This window comes from Mastacembelus armatus, chromosome 5, assembly GCF_900324485.2.
Source record: "Mastacembelus armatus chromosome 5, fMasArm1.2, whole genome shotgun sequence".
Lineage (NCBI taxonomy): Eukaryota > Metazoa > Chordata > Actinopteri > Synbranchiformes > Mastacembelidae > Mastacembelus > Mastacembelus armatus.
In genome coordinates this window covers 7,847,932-7,870,126 of record NC_046637.1, presented here as the reverse complement: position 1 = coordinate 7,870,126, position 22,195 = coordinate 7,847,932, and the positions used below count along the sequence as shown (strand labels likewise).

The following is a 22,195-nucleotide window of genomic DNA, read 5'->3' as shown; positions in this document are numbered from 1 at the left end:
TATTTAGCATAAGGAAATATTTCACTTTAAATCATTATTGATTATTTATTGATGTTCATGATACAGTAACATTAACCACTGAATATTTTGGCTAACATAATTCAAATTTCCACAAACAAGCAGGTTAAGAGGGCAGCATGGTGGCTGAGTGGTTAGCACTGTTGCCTCACAGCAAGAAGGTCGTGGGTTCGCATCCCGGCCTTTCTGTGTGGAGTTTGCATGTTCTCCCTGTGCTTGCGTGGGTTTACTCCGGGTACTCCGGTTTCCTCCCACAGTCCAAAAAACATGCATGTTAGGTTGATTGGTGACCCTAAAATTGCCCATAGGAGTGAGTGTGAGTGTGTGAGGTTGGTGAGTGTGAGTGTGTGAGGTTGTTTGTCTCTATGTGGCCCTGTGATGGACTGGTGACCTGTCCAAGGTGTACCCCTGCCTTTCACATAAAGAGAGCTGGGATAGGCTCCAGCAAATCCCTGTGACCCTGGTTAGGAGTAAGCGGGTATAGATAATGGATGGATGGATAGATGGAAATGTCAGAGCTTAGCATTGTCAAATCTTATTCTGATTGTGATTATTCGGATTGTGTGGGACCTTCTCTTCACCCAGAATTTGTCATGCTAAATTTGTAAATTGTGAATAGTCAACAACTGCCTCAAATTGTCTTAGATGGGGAAACTATAAAATGTCATTTTTCTCTCTGTTTTCAAGTAATGTAAATGTAGTGAAGTTTCTTACTAAAACATTCAAATTTGATCCATTCATACACATTCAATGACAGGTGAGATTTAAGGAACAATGAATAAAACTAATATACCATTATCAGCTCGTTTGAACCAAACCACTGTTTATTTAAAAATGTAGAGGTAATAAAATTAGGCAGATTGTCCCTTTATTGGCTTGGTTCATGTAGCTGTTAAAAGCTGAGATGCAGGCAAACAGTGGTTGCAGACAGTCTTGCATCCACCAGATGGCACTCTGCCCCTGTCTCTTTATTGTCTGTAACTCTGTAACTAGTGATCACACAGCATCTGCTGTACCTAACATAATGATGTTCCTACAGAAAAGACTGTGCCGATATCCAGAGAGAGTGCTGGTAACTGAACAGACGTGGTCTTCACAGATCCTCTCACTTCCTCCACTGCAGAAACAGTCAGCTGCAAGTCCAGCTTCACTCTCTGTTAAATACTGACATAGCAATATGACTCATGTTACTGAATTGGAAAGGCATTCACCATACTATGTTTATGAACAGATGTGGCACAATTGTAGATATACAGCACTTTGAATGTTTAAAGGAAAAATCTATTACATATTGCCTCACTGATTATGTTTGTAGACGATATGAAGCTGTGAGAATGTAGGAGGTTTAATGAAGTCTGGACAAAAAATAGGAAAGATGAACTTGGGAGAAAACTGAAAGACAGAAAGGAGAGCAATGAGAAAGGAGATATGAAATGTGGTTATATTTTTGCTAAATATCAGGTCAGTTAAAGATCTGGTTGTGAATTTATGGTGCAAAGAAAAGTTGTATATGTATAGTTGTATATTTGTATGCTGTGAGGATGTCTGCAATATCAATGTCACCCATGTGCATGCTAATTTTCAGTTCTCATTAGTGTAATGGAATTACCTCTGATTATTGCTTGTATCCACATAACACCTGGATATGAAGCTACTGAAATCAATCTTATTGGTTGGTTCTTTATTTTGTCATAGAGTGATAAACAAGTTTGCTATATTTATTTGTAAAACAGAATCATCTTCAATTTTGCCTTTAGATTGTTTTTTATGTTTTTTAAAATGGATTTTTAATTGAACTTAATTACACTATTACACTAACAAACACTATTACAGAACATTTACAGCTTTATTGAAAGCAGTGTTTAATAATTCCTGTATTACAGTGCAGCTGTTCAGTTTTTAAATTAGTTTATTTGTCAAAATTTAAATATGTAAAATTATTCTTTAAATCTGACCATAACTACTGTTAAAATAAGCAGAACCACTCTCACATCTAAATTTCACCTAGGTTTTTAGACATTTTAAAAGCACCTTGTTGTCTCCCATAAATGCAACACAAAAATGAGGTGAGGCACATGCATTTTCGAGGAAATTTTATTCTGATAGAGTTGGTCAGAAACTGAGAAAATTCTTCTCTGGTCTCCATGGAGATCGTCCGTCTTAACCCATGATCTGGAAAAACAAGGACAGATGAGTCCGTTTCTGATTGTTCTCAAGAATCTGAGCAAAATACTGCACAAATGCATTTATAAGGCTGAATGAGTGCATAAAACTTGCAGTTACAGCATGTAGCATGATTTTAAAAACATACTTTAACATAAATAATGTAAAACCTGAAATGTTTGAACTATATTATCTTTAAATGTTTTAGACTTATGCTGTTTGATTCTTATGAGTTAGTGTTAAATACTGACGCTGTTCATCCAGCTGATGTAGGCAGAGACCCGGGAGAAGACAGTTGGCTTCCTGTAGATGTTGCAGCCAAGTGAGGACACAAAGCTGGCCACACCATGGACAAACCACCGTCCACCAACATTACAGTTGAGGGGGCCACCAGAGTCACCCTGCATTTAGAGAAAACACATGACAAACAAAACTCAGATACTGGAAACCAAAAAAGTTGTCAAGCTGTAGTAATGCTGCTTCCATATTTTGGCTTCTCTTCGTCCATGAATGCTGTGTTCCAGTAGCCCACCAACATAAAGGCACTAATCATAGCAGCACAGGAACAGGCTCTGAGCACAAGATCGATCGATTGAACAGCAGGTTATAAGATGCTAGCAGGCCGGGCATCCATGGAACGCCATAACCAAGTGGCTGGCATAGTCTACAGGAACATCTGTGCTGAGTATGGGCTGGAGGTTCCAAGGTCAAAATGGGATACACCTCCAAAGGCTGTGGAGAATGACTGAGCTAAGATCCTGTGGGACTTCCAGATATGGACTGAGAAAAATTGGTTATGGTTAACCAACTGGACATAGTAGTGGTGGACAAACAGAGGAAGGCCGTAGTGGTAGATGTAGCAATCCCAAGTGATAGTAGCATCAGAATTAACGAACATGGGAAGCTTGCGGAGTACCAAGGGCTGAAAGAAGAACTAAAAAAGATGTGGAAGGTGACGCTACAGTGGTCCCCATGGTAATCGGCACCCTCAGGGCTGTGAAACCCAAACTGGTAGAGTGTCTCCAACAGATCCCAGGAACAACATCAGAGCTCTCAGTTCAGAAGAGCGCAGTGCTATGAACTGCAGAGAACTTGAGACTGAGGAAGACAAGTGTGTGTGTGTTTTAACTGTCCATACTGATTTTGACAGGGTTATTCTTGCAATATTTAATCACTGGAGTACTTTTATTAGAAAATAAATACTAAATGTTATGGTCCTTTCTAAAACCTCATGGACTCACCTGGCAACCAGAGTTGCTGCCGCCACCAGCACAGACCATGGAGGTCTTCACAGTGCTGCCCCACCATTGAGGGCTGGAGCAGGTCTGATCGTCAACAATAGGCAGGTAGGCCTGTTTCAGCACAGCAGACAGTTGTCCTCCAGCTGGGGACAGCAGAAATAAGACATCTTACAACTGTGATAAACCTTGTGACAGCAGGATCATACACTGCTGTGACATTGTGTACAGATAGCTTGATTACTGCACTGAAGTACTGAACTGAATACTGGCTTTTAACATGTAAACTGATCAATGTGTCAAACTCACTCTGGGTGAGTCCCCATCCAGTGATGTAGCAGTTGTTGTTGTTGGGCAGGATCTGACCAGAGGGAGGCAGGTTGGCGAGCTGGACGTAGGTGTTGAGAGTGGCATCAGAAGACAGACGCAGGAGAGCAATGTCCCACCTGAGGGTCAGAACATCAAGGTCTCAGATCTTTGACCTGACATTTTTCTCTCTATAATAGCCTTGTTTAACAGTAGGCTATTGTTTGTCTTCTGATGGAAGTGATTTAAATGTCAAATAATAATTATATTTAGGCTAGAGGAATGAGTCTTGTAAAATATTTCAGATTTTGTTTCATGTATACAAATAACAAAATAATTTTATGATAGGTTATGCACAAATAATTTGTTGTTTCCTTTGGAGAAGAAAATCCCAGTAACCACTAACCCCAAAGCAACATTGTTTCTGTTCCAGTTGGGGTGGATGTAGACACGGCTCACACCCTTGTACTGCTCTTTGAATTCATAAAGGAGGCGGTTGTGTTGTCCAAGAACAACACGCCAGGTGTTGGATCTGTTGGCAGGAAACAAATGTCATTCTTGCACTCATACTTTTCTACTCATATTCTAGCAAGGAGCCATATGTAGTAACCCTACACATTGTTGAAAATCAGTACATTGAAGCTAAGTTGCTGACTTACTGTAAGTCAAATTTATTCACAAGATGTCTTAGCTATAGCCTTTAACCAGGAAATATAATAATCTGTCAGAGAAAATATCTTGTTACTTGCTCATTGCTCGTTTTAGAATCAGAGGCTGAATTCATTTATTCTATATTTATACCCGCTTATTCCTTAACCAGGGTCACAGGGATCTGCTGGAGCCTATCCCAGCTATCTATGGGTGAAAGGCAGGGGTACACCCTGGACAGGTCACCAGTCCATCACAGGGGACATGAAACTCATATTTTGTTATAATTTGTCATAATTCCTGAGCTCACAATAGGACACAAGTGCCATGAGCAACCATTTGTAAAAGAGCAAATAAGTAAAGCTAAGCCACATGCTATATATTGACGTATGTTTATATGGATAATAACAAATATGCAAATATATATATATATATATATTAACACAATGTGCATTTCCTGTTTGACCTGTGGCCTAGCCCATAGAAGGAGAACTCAAAAATGCAGGCATAGACAGTAAAGAATGCAGCAGTAAACAGAAATGGAGAAAGAACAAGATCTTCTGAACAGTAAATTCATTTACAAAAAGGATGTCTGCACATACTTGGCAACACCTGCCATATCCATGCCTTGTGAAATATTGTTTTCACTCTCAGGGCATGTTCAGAAAACCTGAGCTGCCCTGTCATCTGAAAATGTAAAAAGGTTTGTCTGTTTGAGCAACTGGCTCAGTGCAAAGAAAGAGTGTTTAGTAGACATGAGCAAGTTCTTTGAAACATATCTATGTTCTTTATGCTGTATGTTTAGTGTCGTTTCACTAATAATAAAGATACATTTACATAAAGCATCCATGTTTGTCCATGGCCATGTTGATTAGAGTATTAAAAACATGAAAAGTATTAATTTAAGGTACATGTAGAACAGATAAAAATGTGCGATTTAGTTATAAGTTATATAATCATGAATTAACTCATGACTCATGAGTTAATTCATGATTATATAACTTAATCGCACATTCATGCTTATATATTAGTATGTAGTTTATTAGTATGTATATACTATATATATATATATATATACATTTATAGAGATAAAAAGAATATATATATATATATATATATATATATATATATATATAGTATATACATACTAATAAACTACATACTAATATATAAGCATGAATGTGCGATTAAGTTATATAATCATGAATTAACTCATGACACATGAATTAATTTCATGATTATATAACTTAATACATGCATATACATATACATGCATACATATATATTCTTTGAATGCCCTGTTGTCTGCTCAGACATATGTCATAAATACAATGCCATAATCTCTTACCTGTCCACACAGTGAGCAGCAGTCATGACCCATCCTCTCCTGATGAGGCTTCCTCCACATGTGTGTCTGTAGATGAGGCCAGATTTGTACTGAAGTGAGATCTAAGAGGGAAAACAGGTCTCAGTGTGTATGAAAACATTCAAAGTTAAACTTTTTTTTTAATCTATCAGCTCTGTTTTGGCACACTCCCTACACACTATTTACTATTTCTGCTGAAACTGGGAGTTAAAGATGAACATAATCATTGACATTGTGTTACTGTAGGTTACCTGCCAGGGCCAGGAGTTGGGTCTGGCCACTTCACCTCCCACAACCCTTGCACCAATGTCCTCCAGGAACTTGGGCTGGGACACCGGCTCAGCCAGCACTATGGGAAAAATATGAATATTTAAATTATGATTTATAAATGATTTACAAGAAACCAAACAATATCATCTGCTTTCCCTCTAAATAAAGAGTAAAGGACAAAAACAGGGCAGGAGAGTCTCTAGGAAGATCAGATTATCTGAAGATTCTATTTCTCACTGGATGGCAGAAAGCCCTATTAACTAACTGACTATTAACAGAGTGTAAGAGAGCGAATAAGACAGAAAGAGAATAATGCAGACTACAGTGCATAGTGTTTGCTGTCATTTTCTTACCTATGGCTGCAAGACTTGTCAACACCAGAAATCTCAGCATGTCTGTAGTGCTTCAGAATGTTTCTGCAAGGACCAAATGCTTCTGTCCCTCTTTTATACCTCAGTTTGACCATCAGCTGATGCAGAAAGGTGTGGCTGTGACAATAGTTAGGTATGTACCTGAGGTCTGTCACACAGTGTCACACTGTTTTCCACACACTTCCTGCTTTGACTTATAAGAAATAGTTCAGATTAAAGAATAATAGGTAGACTGACCAGTATATCAGTATGACGAATCACATTTGAATTTATTTTGTTTGATAAAGTCCAGCACCATTTTTTTTATTTTCTTATATTTTTAGGTATAGTTTCTAATTATATGTTCCATACATAAATTCATTATGTTTTATGTTTATATATTTTTTATTTTATTTTTGAAATCATTTATATGTCATTTTTTACATGTTTTCTTTTCCACCCAGTCTCAAGATTGGATTATCCAGAAACACAGACATTGTTATCCTCAGGGTGTATCCCACTGAACCTGGAATAATGATATTGCTTTTCTATTTGAGCATGTTAAAATAGATTTGGAAAGCTATAATAAAATAGGCTAATCCAGAGTTGGAGATTTGTTTATTTAAACAATTACATCTTTCTGTCAGTCTGACATTTTGACCCCACTGAAATAACTCAACAATTTGTATTGTGGATTGACATAAACTTTAGTTCAGACATTCATTGGCCACTGACGATGAAGTCAGTAACTTTGGCTTCCTGACTTTTAGCCTCACAACACCATGACTTTGATGATTTTGTTTTTTCAAAAAGCTGCAATTTGGTGTAAATGTGGTGAATATGTTCATTTCTCCATATGAGGAATTGTAATAAATTGGTTAGCTTTTCATCTGGTATCGTCATCTGGTAAAATGTTTAATTTCTGTGGTTCATGAGCAAATCACTGGGAAACATATGGCATTATCAACCTCAGCTATATTTCCTGTTTAGTCTTAGTTTACAAATGTTAGCATGTTAGCATTAGCATGCTGGTCACAGCATTTAGCTCAAAGACCTGCTGTGCAGCTTCAGAGTCAATACCCTGGCTGTAGGCTCTAGCCTGGTTGATATTTATATGGAAATATGTAATAATACAGGTGATCCCTCATCTCCACTGTCATCCAGCCTTAGAGCACATTAGACAATGGCAGATGACAACTCACTACTGACTACTTTCATTTTCGCTACAAGACAACCTGAATTTCCCTTCAGGGATTAATAAAGTTTATGTTATTTTATCTTCTCTTGTCTTATTTTAAAAAGTTTCAGAACAGTTAAAGAGGTCATGGTCTGACATTATTTTTATTAACTAGATCAACATTAAAAGTTGAAGTGATTGAGAGAAACTGCATGCTGGCACCAAGCAGTGGCATGTGATTTTAAAAGCTGCCAAGGTATGTTTGACTGCCAGCCCAAGGTGCCATGGTCTACTTGACTTGTGCCACAGCATTTTTATCTAGCAGTCTGAGGTACCACCCTTGTGATGCTGAAAGCAGAATTTTTTTTGTTTTTTTTTTCTTACAGGTGTTTTCTAATAAACAAAATAGAAAACACAAAGGCAAACTTATTTAAGTAAGTAAATGTTAACTCATAGGTTCAAACTTGCTGTGCTTTCTATCCTAATCTTAAAATGAGTCTGTTTTTAATGACTCTAAATGGACAATAGCTTTGACTGAAAATCCATCCCATTTGATTGTGATGTTTCTATGGTGCAGTTACTGAGAGTGGGAATCACTAAATTACATCAAAGAAGCTAACATTACATTTATTAATTCTAAATTAATGTTGTCTTTCCAAAATACATGCTGTGTGATTGCATATATTGACCTACACCTGCTGCTACTTTTTTAGATGACCACCAAAGCAGAAGCGTTTCTGGGATTTTGGTCTATGCCATAAAGACCTGGGACTAAAGATGTTACGTGTTGGGGTGCTGGAAGGAGGACGGAGAGACAGGACCCAAATGCAGGACAGCAAAGTTTAATGATTTCCCTGGATGTCCCAGGACTCGGGAAAACACAAGTACCGGCGTAACGGCGAAACCTGCCACGTAAGGCACACAACGAAAAGATACTCCTATAGTCAAACAAAGGTCATCTTCGGTCAGCTTCGGTCAGCTTCGGTCAGCTTCGGTCAGCTTCGGTCAGCTTCAGTCAGCTTCAGTCAACACAGGTTAACACAGGTTAATGCTTCTGCAAGGAACATCAAGAAAGGAATATAGGGAGTACTTATAGCAAGCGGGAAGAACAAGTAATTAAACACAGGTGAAAATAATCAGTGACAAACGTAAAGCTGCCGGGGACGGATGCAGGGGGAAAAGAGGAAGTCCCTTCAGCATAAAGGTCCCCTGGCAGGAAGTCCCCAAAAGGGGACTCATAACAAAAGAAAGGGACAGGTATGTTTAATTATAGCTGTGCAAAGATGTTGTTCCATTTAGGGTTAAGACCAATTTAAAGACTGTGACAGAGATGATAACAATGAAGACAAAGACAATCATTAGCAGGCAGGCAGCCAGAGTGAGCAGGAAATAAATCATAGAGGAAAAACTTCCTTATTGTTTTTCTTGTTTAAGTGCTCCATTGTTCCATGCAAGTTCCATTGCCATTTATTGAAAGGGTTTAATGAAAACTCAAGATTAAGACAGTTTAACCCTGAGTTTAAGGAAAATCAGAGTTTTCTGTTCCAGAAACAGAGATCATTCAAACTCAGAGTCAGTAACTGTGGTAGTTTACTCCATGAAACTAACCTGCTGACTGGCATGTTTTCTTCAAGAAAATCTGATTTAATGAGATAACATAACAAATATTTTTATAAACTTTATTAACCCTTGAAGGGAAATTCAGGTTGTCACAAAGTGAAAATTAGAAGTACTTAGTAGGACGAGTAGTCTGCGATAGTCCAGTTCGCCATGTTGATAAATAATCAACATGGCATTGGCAGCTTTGATGTTACTCTCACAAGAGGTGTTTGATACTTTTGGTTATATTTGGTCCTGATATTCTACTGATCATAAATAATGCATTAGAAAGTGATATTTTCCCCTCAGCTTTTAAACACACTGTCGTGCAACCTCTTTTAAATAAACCCAACTTTGATCCTTGTGTTCTTGACAATTTCAGACCAAATCTCAAAACTTCTTTCTTATGTAAGGTTTTAGTAAAAATGGTTTCCACCCAGCTTTTAGCTTTCATGTTCGAAACAATCTTTTCCACAGTCCTCATTAACTCTGTTCTACCACACGGTTCAGTTTCAGGTCTGATTTTATCTTTTATTTAGATGCTTCCACTTGGTTGTATTGTTCAAAAAACACAGTGTCTTATTCCATTGTTACACACAGGACATACTGATATACCTTCCAGTGAGCCCAGGTGACCCCAGCAACCTCACTGCTCAGGGATGTTGACTCTTCTTCTTCTTCTTCTTTTTCTTCCTCTATTTATTATTATTATTATTATTACTACTAATGTAGGATTCATTATATAGACTTGTTTTCTTTTTTAGACTTGAAATGTAATATGAGCAATTAGCTGTGGGTACAATGGATTAAGCTAATATACCATTGCAGGCATATTTTAACAGACTCACTTTTCTTTATTTAAAGATGTAAAGTTAATCAGATTTGACAGATTGAAGGCAAATTTATTTGTATAGCACCATTCATACGCTACGCAATTCAAAGTGCTTTACAAGGCATATAATTACATTAAAAGCATGGAAAAGAGCATTTAAAAACAAAGACATTTAAAATAAAATAAATTTAAATAAAATAAAGTAAATTAAAATAAGATGCCTCACTCGCATAGTCACAATGAAAACACAATGCAGTGTCCATTATCAGTCTGGGAGAAACGCACAGCCTAGTGATGGCCTGTTTAATTACACATTTATAGCGTTCTTTGTCCAGTTGTCACATGCCACACAATCCAACATAGCCCAAAAAAGCAGTTCCCTGGTGGTCTAGTGGTCAGGATTTGGCGCTTTCACCGCCACGGCCCGGGTTCGATTCCCGGTCAGGGAAAAGCTTAACTCTTGAGGTTATCACGCAGACTAGTGATGGCCTATGTAATTACACATTTATAGCGTTCTCCTTTCACTTGTCACATGCAACTCAATCCAACATAACCCAAAAAACCAGTTCCCTGGTGGTCTAGTGGTCAGGATTTGGCGCTCTCACCGCCACGGCCCGGGTTCGATTCCCGGTCAGGGAAAAGCTTATTATAAAAGCACATTAAGAAAACAAGGATGAACTATTATTTGAAGGCATTATATGCAGGCAAACAATGGTTGGAGTGAGACTGTACAATTCTTACATCCACCAGATGGCACTGTGCCCCTCTCAAATTTGTGTCTACTGGTACGACTGGTGAACACACAGCATCTGTTGTACTTAACAGAATGAGCTCCCTGCATAAAAGAACAAATTACTGAGCATAAAAGAGCTTATATAAGACTGAGCTGACATCCAGAGAGACTCATCATGACCTCATGGACTACAGCAGCACATCTCACCCTCTGCTGTCCCCTTCCTTGTTTGCGTTCAATCTTCCCCAGGGTCAGGGGCTTTTCCAGTCAATCCTCTCTTTGCATTAGGTAGTATTTCAGCTTAATCTTCAATATCTGTCCTTAGAATGAACATTCAGGGTTGACTTCTTTAAGGACTGACTGGTTTGACCTCCTTGCAGTCCAAGGCAATGTTAGGATTCTTCTCCAACACCACAGTTCAAAAGCATCAATTCTTCTGCGCTCTGCCTTCCTTACTGTCCAACTCTCACAGCCGTACATTACTACTGGGAAAACCAGTTTGACCATATGGACCTTTGTTGGCAAGGTGATATCTCTGCTTTTTATGTCAAATTAAGGTTGTCTTTCCAAAATACATGCTGTGTGATTGCATAAATTGACCTACACCAGCTGCTACTTTTTTAGATGACCACCAAAGCAGCAGTGTTTCTGGGATTTTGGTCTATGCCATAAAGACCTGGGTTTCAGACATTTATTGCTGACAGTGAAGTTGAGACCATCTTCAAGACTGTCTCCTACATTTTCAGTCAAGTTATTTTGTAAGTAAGTAAGTTATGTCATTATCTTTTCCATCTCCTTATTAGATTACAGCTGACTTCCCCTTTCTGATGTAAAGGTGGAGGAAGTTCATGTACATTGCAGAGAAATGTTACAGAAGAGGTGGAACTAAAGAAAGGGACAGGTATGTTTAATTATAGCTGTGCAAAGATGTTGTTCCATTTAGGGTTAAGACCAATTTAAAGATTGTGCCAGAGATGATAACAATGAAGACAAAGACATGGTAGCCACCCTTGTTTTGCAACATTTCTCTGCAGTCATTATATGCTTTTATGTACAGAACAAACTTTTGCCTGGTGCACTGTTGTCCTTGCTACACTCTGATGGTGAAAATACTTTGATCTAAGAATCGAAAGATGTACAATGTTAAAAGTATGTATTTTATATCTGAACAGTCCACACACTAAATTCATTTTGCTCAGCATATCCAAGAACCTTGCCAATTCTTGGCTTCAGGAAGTCCTGTGTTGACTGGTAGGACGGCAAATAAAAAATACAAAAAGTGCAGTTTAATGAGAACTGAGTTAAAAACCTCAGTACACATTTAAGTATATTTAAGTATTTTTCTTATGTAAATATTTTAATGACAAGATAAATAAGAAAAAAATGAATAAATAATCATTGTACTTATATTAATTTGTCAACATCTATTCCTATAAGAATGTGCACTACTGTAGTATGGTAATACACCTTGATGTTTTAGCACACATAAAAATACACAAATTGATCACTTGTCCTCTGTCAGGCATTAAAACATTCCCAAAATCATTTAATGTAACAATGTTTAAAATACTGACTAGAACGGTCCAACCAAACTATCCTGACATGGCACAGAACTAAATCACAAGAAATGTCACAGCTGTGGTGGTCATCTGAAAACTAGTAGCTGGTGTGGGTCAATATCGATCCACAAAGTAAAATGATTAATTTAGAGTTAGAAACTGTAATGTTATCTTCTTCAGTGTCATTTTGTCAATGTCACTCTCAATGGTATTACAGAAACCATACAGTCAAATGCAATGGGGTGTCACTCAATTGTACTGGCTGTTTTGTGTAATTAAGAACAGGCCTGTTTTTTGTTATTAGGAGAGGAAACAGGTTGACACATGACTTCTTAGATGAGAGGTAATGTCACTGTCAGTCTGTCACTGCTCATCAAAGATGATGCACCTGAAATACCAGTCAGTCTAGGATGTACAGTCATGCTAACGCAGCATGTTAATGCTAACATGCTAACATCTGTAAAATCACCCTAAACACAACAAACACCTGAGGCTGATAATGTCATTTCCAGTTATTTATTCATTAACCAAAATACTGGAGAAATTTAAATTTTGATCAGTTGATGATACTGGATGAAAAAAGTCATTGTGATGCTGGAGTTAACATCCAGGAACCAGACTGACAATCAGTCTTATATAATCATCCTCAAGGGCCCATGAATGTCTCATGAATTAAATTTCATGCAAATCCAGGATAACAAATTGTTGAGTTATTTCAGTGTGGACAAAAATAGTGGACTGACCAATAGATGTAATTGATTAAATAAATGGAAATTAATAACTATATGGAATGATCATAAATACACAGCAAAAACTCAAAAGTATGAGGGGCTGAAGGATTAAGAGAGGTTTGTTCTGTTTTACTAAAAATTGAAATAGTTATCTGTGATCACCTTCCTCAAGGGCCGTTTCTATACAGAATGACAAATAGTAGCCTCTTTGTGCTGATCCCTAACAAAATTTTAAAATGAAAGAAAAAAGGCTGGAGATGAAGAGATGAAAATTAAACACTCAAAGCATTTAGTGCACCTACACTCTTATGCACAGGAGAATGAGGGGTAAACACAGAACTAAAGGAAGAAAATGTTTGATATGGTGATATGTTTGATGTTTGTGTTATAAAAACATGAGAATACATGGTGTTGTCACATGTTCTGTGCATATTTTTGAATGGAGTAATCAGCAAAAGCCAGTTGTTTGTTACGGTATCTGGCGGTGTTGGTGTGATGAAGGAAGGAGTGAGGACCCAAGTGCAGGACACCAACTTTTATTCTCCCTGGATCGTCCAGGGCTCAGACAAAACGCAAATATTCTCCGCCACTCGGCAGACAGGCAGACAGGGCAGGCATGGGAAACAAAGGCTGTGGTGCAGCTGTGGTGTGCCTTTTTATTTTTATTCTTGCTTATGTATTTTTAACCTGTCTTTTATTTCTGTAAAGCACTTTGAATTACTCTGTGTATGAATTGTGCTATATAAATAAACTTGCCTTGCCTTGGTAGGCGTCACATACATTAGCAATGCTCCGGCAGAGAACAAAAGAAAGCTGGGGACATATATAGACAGAACTTAGGACACAGGTGAACGTAATATAACTAATGAACAACACAAGACAAAGCCACCCGGGGTTAGCACTGAACAGAAAACAGGAAGTAACCAAAATAAGGGATCAAAAACCGGAAACAAACCTTGGGGCCTAACATTGTTAGGTCAATATATGCAATCACACAGCATGTATTCTGGAAAGACAACCTTAATTAGACTTAGTAAACTTAGTAAATGTAATGTTAGCTTCTTCGATGTAATTTAGTGATTCCCACTCTCAGTAACTGCACCATAGAAACATCACAATCTGGATTTTCAGTCAAAGCTATTGTCCATTTAGAGTCATTAAAAACAGACTTGTTTTAAGATGTGGGACTGGCAGTGAGAAATGTGAGGGAAATTTATACTTTAACAGACAAATGTCTGCTACCTCCCTCTGTGTCCTATGTTAATTCAACAAAGACTTTTAACACGGCTTTGTAGTCCCAAAGAAGCAGACGGAAAGTCAGGGAGACGCTAATTATATTATGTATGCCATCCTGTCGGCATGATTTATATGTGAGTGACTGATGTGTAAATTAATGCTGTTCAACTAATATAAAAGCTGATCATTTTCTGTGTTCGTGGTCAATCGGTATTGACCCATCCTGCAGGCCGTATGTTCTGTTGTGACTCTGTTGCTTTGCCCGTTGCTTTGCCTATTAAATTTGCCATCCTTTGACCTGAGATTTTCCTCCAAGTGTTTTTTCCACGACAAGAAACATTATGAACAAGTCACACATAAAGCCCAACCCATTGCAAATAAATGGCTCTGACTGTCCCTGGTCTTTTGAAGCTGGAGGAAAAGACTCCCAATGGCATTTCCTAACCTGAATTTCCCTTCGGGGATTAATAAAGTTATAACTTTGTAACTTATTTGTCTTATACCCATCATCTCTTCTCTTCTCTTCTCTTCTCTTCTCTTCTCTTCTCTTCTCTTCTCTTCTCTTCTCTTCTCTTCTCTTCTCTTCTCTTCTCTTCTCTTCTCTTCTCTTCTCTTCTCTTCTCTCCTCTCCTCTCCTCTTCTCTTCTCTTCTCTTAAATTGTCTTCTCTTCTCTTCTCTTCTCTTATCTTAAATTGTCTTCTCTTCTCTTCTCATCTCTTAGAAAGAACATTTTTTCAGAACAGTCACAGAGGTCATAGTCTTACATTATTTTTATTAACTAGATCAACATTAAAAGTTGAAGTGATTGAGAGAAACTGCATGCTGGCACCAAGCAGTGGCATGTGACTTTAAAATCTGCCAAGGTATGTTTGACTGCCAGCCCAAGGTGCCATGGTCTATTTGACTTGTGCCACAGAATTTTTATCTAGCAGTCTGAGGTACCACCCTTGTGATGCTGAAAGCAGAAATTATTATTTTTTTTTTGTTACAGTTGTTTTCTAATAAACAAAATAGAAAACACAAAGGCAAACTTATTTACAAAAAGTAAGTAAGTAAATGTTAACTCACAGGTTCAAACTTGCTGTGCTTTCTATCCTAATCCTAAACAAGTCTGTTTTTAATGACTCTAAATGGACAATAGCTTTGACTGAAAATCCATCCCATTAGATTGTGATGTTTCTATGGTGCAGTTACTGAGAGTGGGAATCACTAAATTACATCGAAGAAGCTAACATTACATTTATTCAGTCTAAATTAAGGTTGTCTTTCCAAAATACATGCTGTGTGATTGCATATATTGACCTACACCAGCTTCTACTTTTTTAGATGACCACCAAAGCAGCAGCGTTTCTGGGATTTTGGTCTATGCCATAAAGACCTGGGTTTCAGGCATTTATTGCTGACAGTGAAGTTGAGACCAACTTCAAGACTGTCTCCTATATTTTCAGTCAAGTTTTTTTGTTCTCATAAAACAGGACTACAATGTAAAATATACTGTTCACAGAATTTAACAAACACTGTATAACACTTTTCAATTGAACTTTTCCAGTATTGCTGTTGTGCTGCAGTTTCTTTGGGTGCTGAAGACTATAATTCAAGATTATAGTAAGTTATGTCATTATCTTTTCCATCTCTGTATTAGATTACAGCTGACTTCCACATTCTGATGGAAAGGTGGAGAAAGTTCATGCACATTGCAGAGAAATGTGGACTAAAGAAAGGGACAGGTATGTTTAATTATAGCTGTGCAAAGATGATGTTCCATTTAGGGTTAAGACCAATTTAAAGATTGTGCCAGAGATGATAACAATGAAGACAAAGACATGGTAGCCACCCTTGTTTTGCAACATTTCTCTGCAGTCATTATATAATTTTATGTACAGAACAAACTTTTGCCTTGTGCACTGTTATCCTTGCTACACTGATGGTGAAAATACTTTGATCTAAGAATCGAAAGATGTACGATGTTAAAAGTATATATTTTATATCTGAACAGTCCACACACTAAATTCATTTTGCTCAGCATATCCAAGAACCTTGCCAATTTTTGGCTTCAGGAAGTCCTGTGTTGACTGGTCGGATGGCAAATAAAAAATTCAAAAAGTGCAGTTTAATGAGAACTGAGTTAAAAACCTCAGTACGCATTTAAGTATATTTAAGTATTTTTCTTATGTACATTTTTTAATGATATCATAAATAAGAAAAAAATAAATAATATTGTACTAATCATTGTACTAATTTGTCAACATCTATTCCTATAAGAATGTACACTACTGTAGTATGGTAATACACCTTGATGTTACACCTTGTAGCACACATAAAAATACACAAATTGATCACTTGTCCTCTGTCAGGCATTAAAACATTCCCAAAATCATTTAATGTATGTTATCTTCTTCAATGTCATTTTGTCAATGCCACTCTCAATGGTATTACAGAAACCATACAGTCAAATGCAATGGGGTGTCACTCAATTGGACTGGCTGTTTTGTGTAATTAAGAACAGGCCTGTTTTTTTTTATTAGGGCAGGAAACAGACTGACACATGACTTCTTAGATGAAAATTAATTTCACTGAGAGACAGTCAGGTCAAGTCACAGTTTATTCATACTGAAGAAAGTTTCACTTTGACTTTGTATTTTTAACTGTCCAAAATAAGGCTGACATGACCCATTATACATTTTGGTAGCTCAAAATTACAACACATTATCACTTATTATTGCATGATTTTAATATATTGCGTTGTTACAGTGCATAACTTTGTGTATTGAATGAGGCATGGTCTCCACCATCAAAAAAAGATAGTAGGTGATGTGTAAAGTCATCTTCAATATGTAGGTTTCCATTTTTATATACAATATGGTCACAACATTCATTTACTACAAATTGATAAATTGTTGTGTGTGATTAAAATCATATACAGACATAATGTGCTTTCAAAGGTAAAAACCAAACCAAGCATTTTTATATCTTCTGTAATCACACGGTTGACGACAAACTGTCACACAAAAAGAACTATACAACATCAAAGCTACTTAAATTTTTCATCTTAACACTTTTTGCATGTTATTGCATAATACTTGATGACAAGACCATGGAAACCTGTTTTCAAATAAATACTCTGAAATTTATTCAAAAATATATTTTTCTCTTAAACACATTGCCCAAAATAAATGTGGTGGACATTTTCAAACTACTGTAAATAAATTCAAACATGGCTCATGTCATCCAGATATACTTGTTAGTCTACATAACATACTATTGTGAACAATAAGTCAAAGCAGGATGTGTGCAGTAACCTACTGCAAAAAACACCTGTGTGTGACAGACCTCAGGTACATACCTAACTATTGTCACAGCCACACCTTTCTGCATCAGCTGATGGTCAAACTGAGGTATAAAAGAGGGACAGAAGCATTTGGTCCTTGCAGAAACATTCTGAAGCACTACAGACATGCTGAGATTTCTGGTGTTGACAAGTCTTGCAGCCATAGGTAAGAAAATGACAGCAAACACTATGCACTGTAGTCTGCATTATTATTTTTCTGTCTTATTCACTCTTTTGCACTTAATTCTGAGTCAGTTCATTTTTATTTTAGTTAACACGCAGAAGCTCCTGAAAATCTGACCTACCAGCACATCTCCTGCCTTGTTTTCGCATTTTCCCTTTCTGTCAGTGGAAACAAAATAATATTGTGTGCTTTCTTGTAAACCATTTATAAATCATGATTGACATTTTGAATATTTTTCACCAGTGCTGGCTGAGCCTGCGTCCCAGCCCAAGTTCCTGGAGGACATTGGTGCAAAGGTTGTGGGAGGTGAAGTAGCCAGTCCCAACTCCTGGCCCTGGCAGGTAACCTACAGTAACACAATGTCAATGATTACATTCAGCTTTAACTCACGTTCTCAGCAGAAAGAATATTGTGTAGGGAATGTGCTAATACAGAGCCAATAGATTTACAAATTAAACTTCCAATGTTTTCATACAAACTCATATCTATTTTCCCCCCTTAGATCTCTCTTCAGTACCTGTCTAGCGGCAGCATCTACCACACATGTGGAGGAACCCTCATCAGGAGAGGATGGGTCATGACTGCTGCTCACTGTGTGGACATGTGAGTGTTTATGCTGTTATATCTTTGACATGGCCTAGTCCTGAGCACTGGGTCGCAACAGGATATGGAAGATGTTTGTTGCACAGATAAACACTAATTGCATTTTAAAGAGACATTACTATCCTGCATAGAATAATGTTTAATGAATAAATAGATTTGCATGTTTTTTATGATATAATATTCACTTTCCTGGTTAAAGTGCATAGCTAAGAAAACTTGACTTACTGCATGATAGCAACATGTAAAATATTGTTTTTCAACAGATATTTTCAGTTTTTTTTTTCGTTGCATGCCCACAGCTCCAGGACCTGGCGTGTTGTTCTTGGAGATCACAACCTCATCGCCAATGAAGGCACAGAGCAGTACAAGAGTGTGAACCGTGTCTACATCCACCCCAACTGGAACAGAAACAATGTTGCTGCAGGGTAAATATTGATATATGTACATCAACATATCATAGAATCTATTTTGTTATTTGTATACACATAATAGAAAGAAAAAAAACATGAAAGAAAAATTTTATAGCTCTTCTCACATACATACATAGAATATGCCACACAAAACAATTTCCACTGAAGAGAGACAACAGCCTACTGTTAAACAAGAGTGTTTATGAGTCAAAAGTCAGAAGATGTATTACTCACTGAACAGACCCCTTATTGTTCTGACCCTCAGGTGGGACATTGCTCTCCTGCGTCTGTCTTCTGATGCCACTCTCAACACCTACGTCCAGCTCGCCAACCTGCCTCCCTCTGGTCAGATCCTGCCCAACAACAACAACTGCTACATCACTGGATGGGGACACACCCAGAGTGAGTTTGACACATTGATCAATTTACATGTTAAAAGCCAGTATTCAGTTCAGTACTTCAATGCAGTAATCAAGCTATCTGTACACAATGTCACAGCAGTGTATGATCCTGCTGTCACAAGGTTTATCACAGTTGTACGATGTCTTATTTCTGCTGTCCCCAGCTGGAGGACAAATATCTGCTCTGCTGAAACAGGCCTACCTGCCTATTGTTGACTATCAGACCTGCTCCAGCCCTTTATGGTGGGGCAGCATTGTGAAGACCTCCATGGTCTGCGCTGGTGGCGGCAGCAACTCTGGTTGTAATGTGAGTCCATGACTATGGGTGTCCTTCAATGTCGTTCATCAAAGTGCATCACTAAAGTTCATACCACTTTCCAACAATCCATACTTTCTTTTTGTTTTTTGTCAAATGTTTTCTCTAAATGCAGGGTGACTCTGGTGGCCCCCTCAACTGTTATGTTGGTGGACGGTGGGTTGTCCACGGTGTGACCAGCTTTGTGTCCTCACTTGGCTGCAACATCTACATGAAGCCAACTGTCTTCTCCCGGGTCTCTGCCTACATCAGCTGGATGAACAGCGTCAGTATTTAACACTAACCCATAGATATAGTTCAATCACTGTAGGTGTTCAATTATTTGAGTTGATGTTTGTGTGTTTTAAATTAGAAAGATCTAAAGATTTAATAATGAATTTTATTCATTTATTCATTCATTCCCTTACGAATGCATCAATTTGTGCTATGTTTTGTTTAGATTCTTGAGGACAATCAGAAACTGATTCATTTCTCCTTGTTTTTCCAGATCATGGGTTAAGAAGGATGATCTCCATGAAGATGAGAGAAGACTGAACTCATCTCAGTTTCTGACCAAATTTATCAGAATCAATTTTCCTCTAATTTTGTATTTCTCTAGCTCTTTGAATTACTCTGTGTATGAACTGTGCTATACAAATAAACTTGCCTTACTTCTGACGTGCATTTGCCTCATCTCATTTCTTGTGATGTATTTCCTCATTTCTTGTGATGTATTTTTGCATGGGAGACAAAACACTTTGGTAATCTTAACAGTTCTAAAAGCCTAAGTGTGATTTAAGTGCAGTGGTTCTTCAAACATAAATTCCAGTAGTTGTTTTCAGCCTGCTGATTTAAAGTCATTTTACGTATTTCAGATGATTTTAGTTACTAAATTGTTTTGAAAACTCTGCTGTTGCACTGTAACACATGGGGATCATTAAACACAGATTCCAGTGAAGCTGTGAACATGATGTAAAAGTGCTTTATATTGTGAATGGTCAACAAAATATGTCATTGGACTGTGACAAATGCAGAGTCTAAAGGTAGTAGCCAAATGACCTTACATCTAGTGATGAAAGAAGATTACTCCACATGACAGTGTTGTCAACTGGGTGATTACACAAGTAGAAGATATGAAAATGTTTGTCTTTGGTTTTACCTTCACCCACTTTCAAATCACGTTATGTCTGTACATGATTTTAATCACAATTTTTGGATTTGGAGATAATTAAATACATGTAAATGTATGGATTAAAAGAGCAACTGAAGTTAGAAGTTAAAGTTAAGTTCAATAAAAATAAAATGGTTTAGTCCGTTATCATACTACAGTCAAGACCCTGCTGCTGGATCCAGAGCAGCTCAGTTGCACAAGCACTTACATTAAAACTCATGACAGTAGAAAACCAGTTTTTTCCTCCTAACTAAGTTGTAACTAAGTTATTCTACTTTGACATTGACAACCACCATTTTTCTTCCCATAATTGTATTAAACTTTTATCATGAAGAAATATTTGGACATATATACAAATGTACATCAGGGGTATTTTTCTCCCACTTTTTTTTACTTTTCTGTCTTTCATTTTAAATTCTTATTAGGGATGAACAAAGACAGGTTTTATTTGCCAATCTGTATAGAAGCAGCCCTCATCTTTTCAGGAAGGTGATTAAAGATAATTATTCAATTATTAATAAAACAAAGCAGCTCTGTTTGTCAGTCCACTACTTTATTTCACACTGAAATAACTCAACAGTTTGTATCCTGGATTTATAATAACAGAAATGTAAAATGATGTGTTATATTAACATGTAAAAATATATATAAGCTCATTATCAGTGTATTTTTTTTCTTTATGATTTATTTCCTGATCATTCCTGCCAGCAGCAGCAAAACATTTGCGAGATCTCGCCAACTTTTTCAATTTCAATCCATCCTCATCACTCCCAGAGAGAACCTCAACATCTTCAGCTCTGCTACCTCCAGCTCTGCCTCCTGTCTTTTTCTCAGGGCCACTGTCTCTAAACCAGACAACATTGCTGGTCTCACCACTGTCTTGTCCACCTTTCCTTTCATTCTTGCTGACACTCTTTTGTCACACATCACACCTGACACTTTCCTCCACCCGTTCCAACCTGCTTGCACACATTTCTTCACTTCTTTTCCACATTCTCTGTTGCTCTGGACTGTTGACCCTTGGTACTTAAAATCCTCCACCTTCTTCATCTCTACTCCCTGTAACCTCACCGTTCTACTTGAGTCCCTCTCATTTACACACATGTACTCTGTTTTACTGCAGCTAACCTTCATTCCTCTCCTTTCCAGAGCAAACCTCCACCACTCTAGATTTCCCTCCACCTGCTCCCTGCTCCCACTACACATGACAATGTCATCTGCAAACATCAAGGTCCACAGAGATTACTGTCTAACCTCATCTGTCAGCCACCACAGCAAATAAGAAGGTGCTCAAAGCCGATCCTTGGTGCAGTCCCACCTCCTCTTTGAACTCCTCTGTCACCCCTACAGCACACCTCACCACTGTCTTACAGCTCTCATACATGTCCTGCACCACTCGAACATACTTCTCTGCCACTCCAGACTTCCTCATACAAAACCACAGCTCCTCTCTCGGCACCCTGTCATGTGCTTTTTCCAAATCTACAAAGACACAATGCAGCTCCTTCTGGCCTTCTCTGTACTTCTCCATCAGCATTCTCAAAGCAAATATTGCATCTGTGGTTCTCTTTCTTGG

At 37.7% G+C, this 22,195-nt stretch overlaps 2 protein-coding genes and 2 non-coding genes across 4 annotated transcripts; 3 read left to right on the top strand and 1 right to left on the bottom strand.

Moving 5' to 3' along the window:
* Positions 1-2,420: 2,420 nt before the first annotated feature.
* Positions 2,421-6,440, bottom strand: LOC113129898 (elastase-1-like). The gene is made up of 7 exons (XM_026306111.1): positions 6,363-6,440; positions 5,991-6,088; positions 5,722-5,822; positions 4,132-4,257; positions 3,729-3,865; positions 3,423-3,565; positions 2,421-2,582 (listed from the first exon to the last, which is right to left on the bottom strand). The coding sequence occupies exons 1-7, from the start codon at positions 6,400-6,402 to the stop codon at positions 2,421-2,423; spliced, it is 807 nt and encodes a 268-aa protein (XP_026161896.1). The 5' UTR covers positions 6,403-6,440.
* Positions 6,441-10,344: 3,904 nt separating this feature from the next.
* trnae-uuc (transfer RNA glutamic acid (anticodon UUC)) lies at positions 10,345-10,416 on the top strand. The gene has a single exon. It is a non-coding gene; the product is annotated as a tRNA-Glu (tRNA).
* A 118-nt stretch (positions 10,417-10,534) lies between these two features.
* trnae-cuc (transfer RNA glutamic acid (anticodon CUC)) lies at positions 10,535-10,606 on the top strand. Its single transcript has one exon. It is a non-coding gene; the product is annotated as a tRNA-Glu (tRNA).
* Positions 10,607-17,654: 7,048 nt separating this feature from the next.
* Positions 17,655-20,099, top strand: LOC113129892 (elastase-1-like). The gene is made up of 8 exons (XM_026306105.1): positions 17,655-17,721; positions 17,983-18,080; positions 18,242-18,342; positions 18,642-18,767; positions 19,018-19,154; positions 19,318-19,460; positions 19,585-19,734; positions 19,957-20,099. Exons 1-8 carry the CDS (start codon positions 17,682-17,684, stop codon positions 19,966-19,968), a joined length of 807 nt encoding a protein of 268 aa, XP_026161890.1. The 5' UTR covers positions 17,655-17,681; the 3' UTR covers positions 19,969-20,099.
* The last annotated feature ends 2,096 nt before the right edge of the window (positions 20,100-22,195 follow it).

Excerpts from the sequence above, each read along its gene's own strand:
- LOC113129898 (XM_026306111.1), bottom strand. The coding sequence starts at position 6,402 with ATGCTGAGATTTCTGGTGTTGACAAGTCTTGCAGCCATAG. Across the intron at positions 4,258-5,721 it reads GCTGCTCACTGTGTGGACAG|ATCCAACACCTGGCGTGTTG; the intron begins GTAAGAGATTAT and ends TCCTGCCAACAG. Across the intron at positions 2,583-3,422 it reads GCAGCAACTCTGGTTGCCAG|GGTGACTCTGGTGGCCCCCT; the intron begins GTGAGTCCATGA and ends CTCTAAATGCAG.
- LOC113129892 (XM_026306105.1), top strand. The coding sequence starts at position 17,682 with ATGCTGAGATTTCTGGTGTTGACAAGTCTTGCAGCCATAG. Across the intron at positions 18,081-18,241 it reads CCAACTCCTGGCCCTGGCAG|ATCTCTCTTCAGTACCTGTC; the intron begins GTAACCTACAGT and ends TTCCCCCCTTAG. Across the intron at positions 19,461-19,584 it reads GCAGCAACTCTGGTTGTAAT|GGTGACTCTGGTGGCCCCCT; the intron begins GTGAGTCCATGA and ends CTCTAAATGCAG.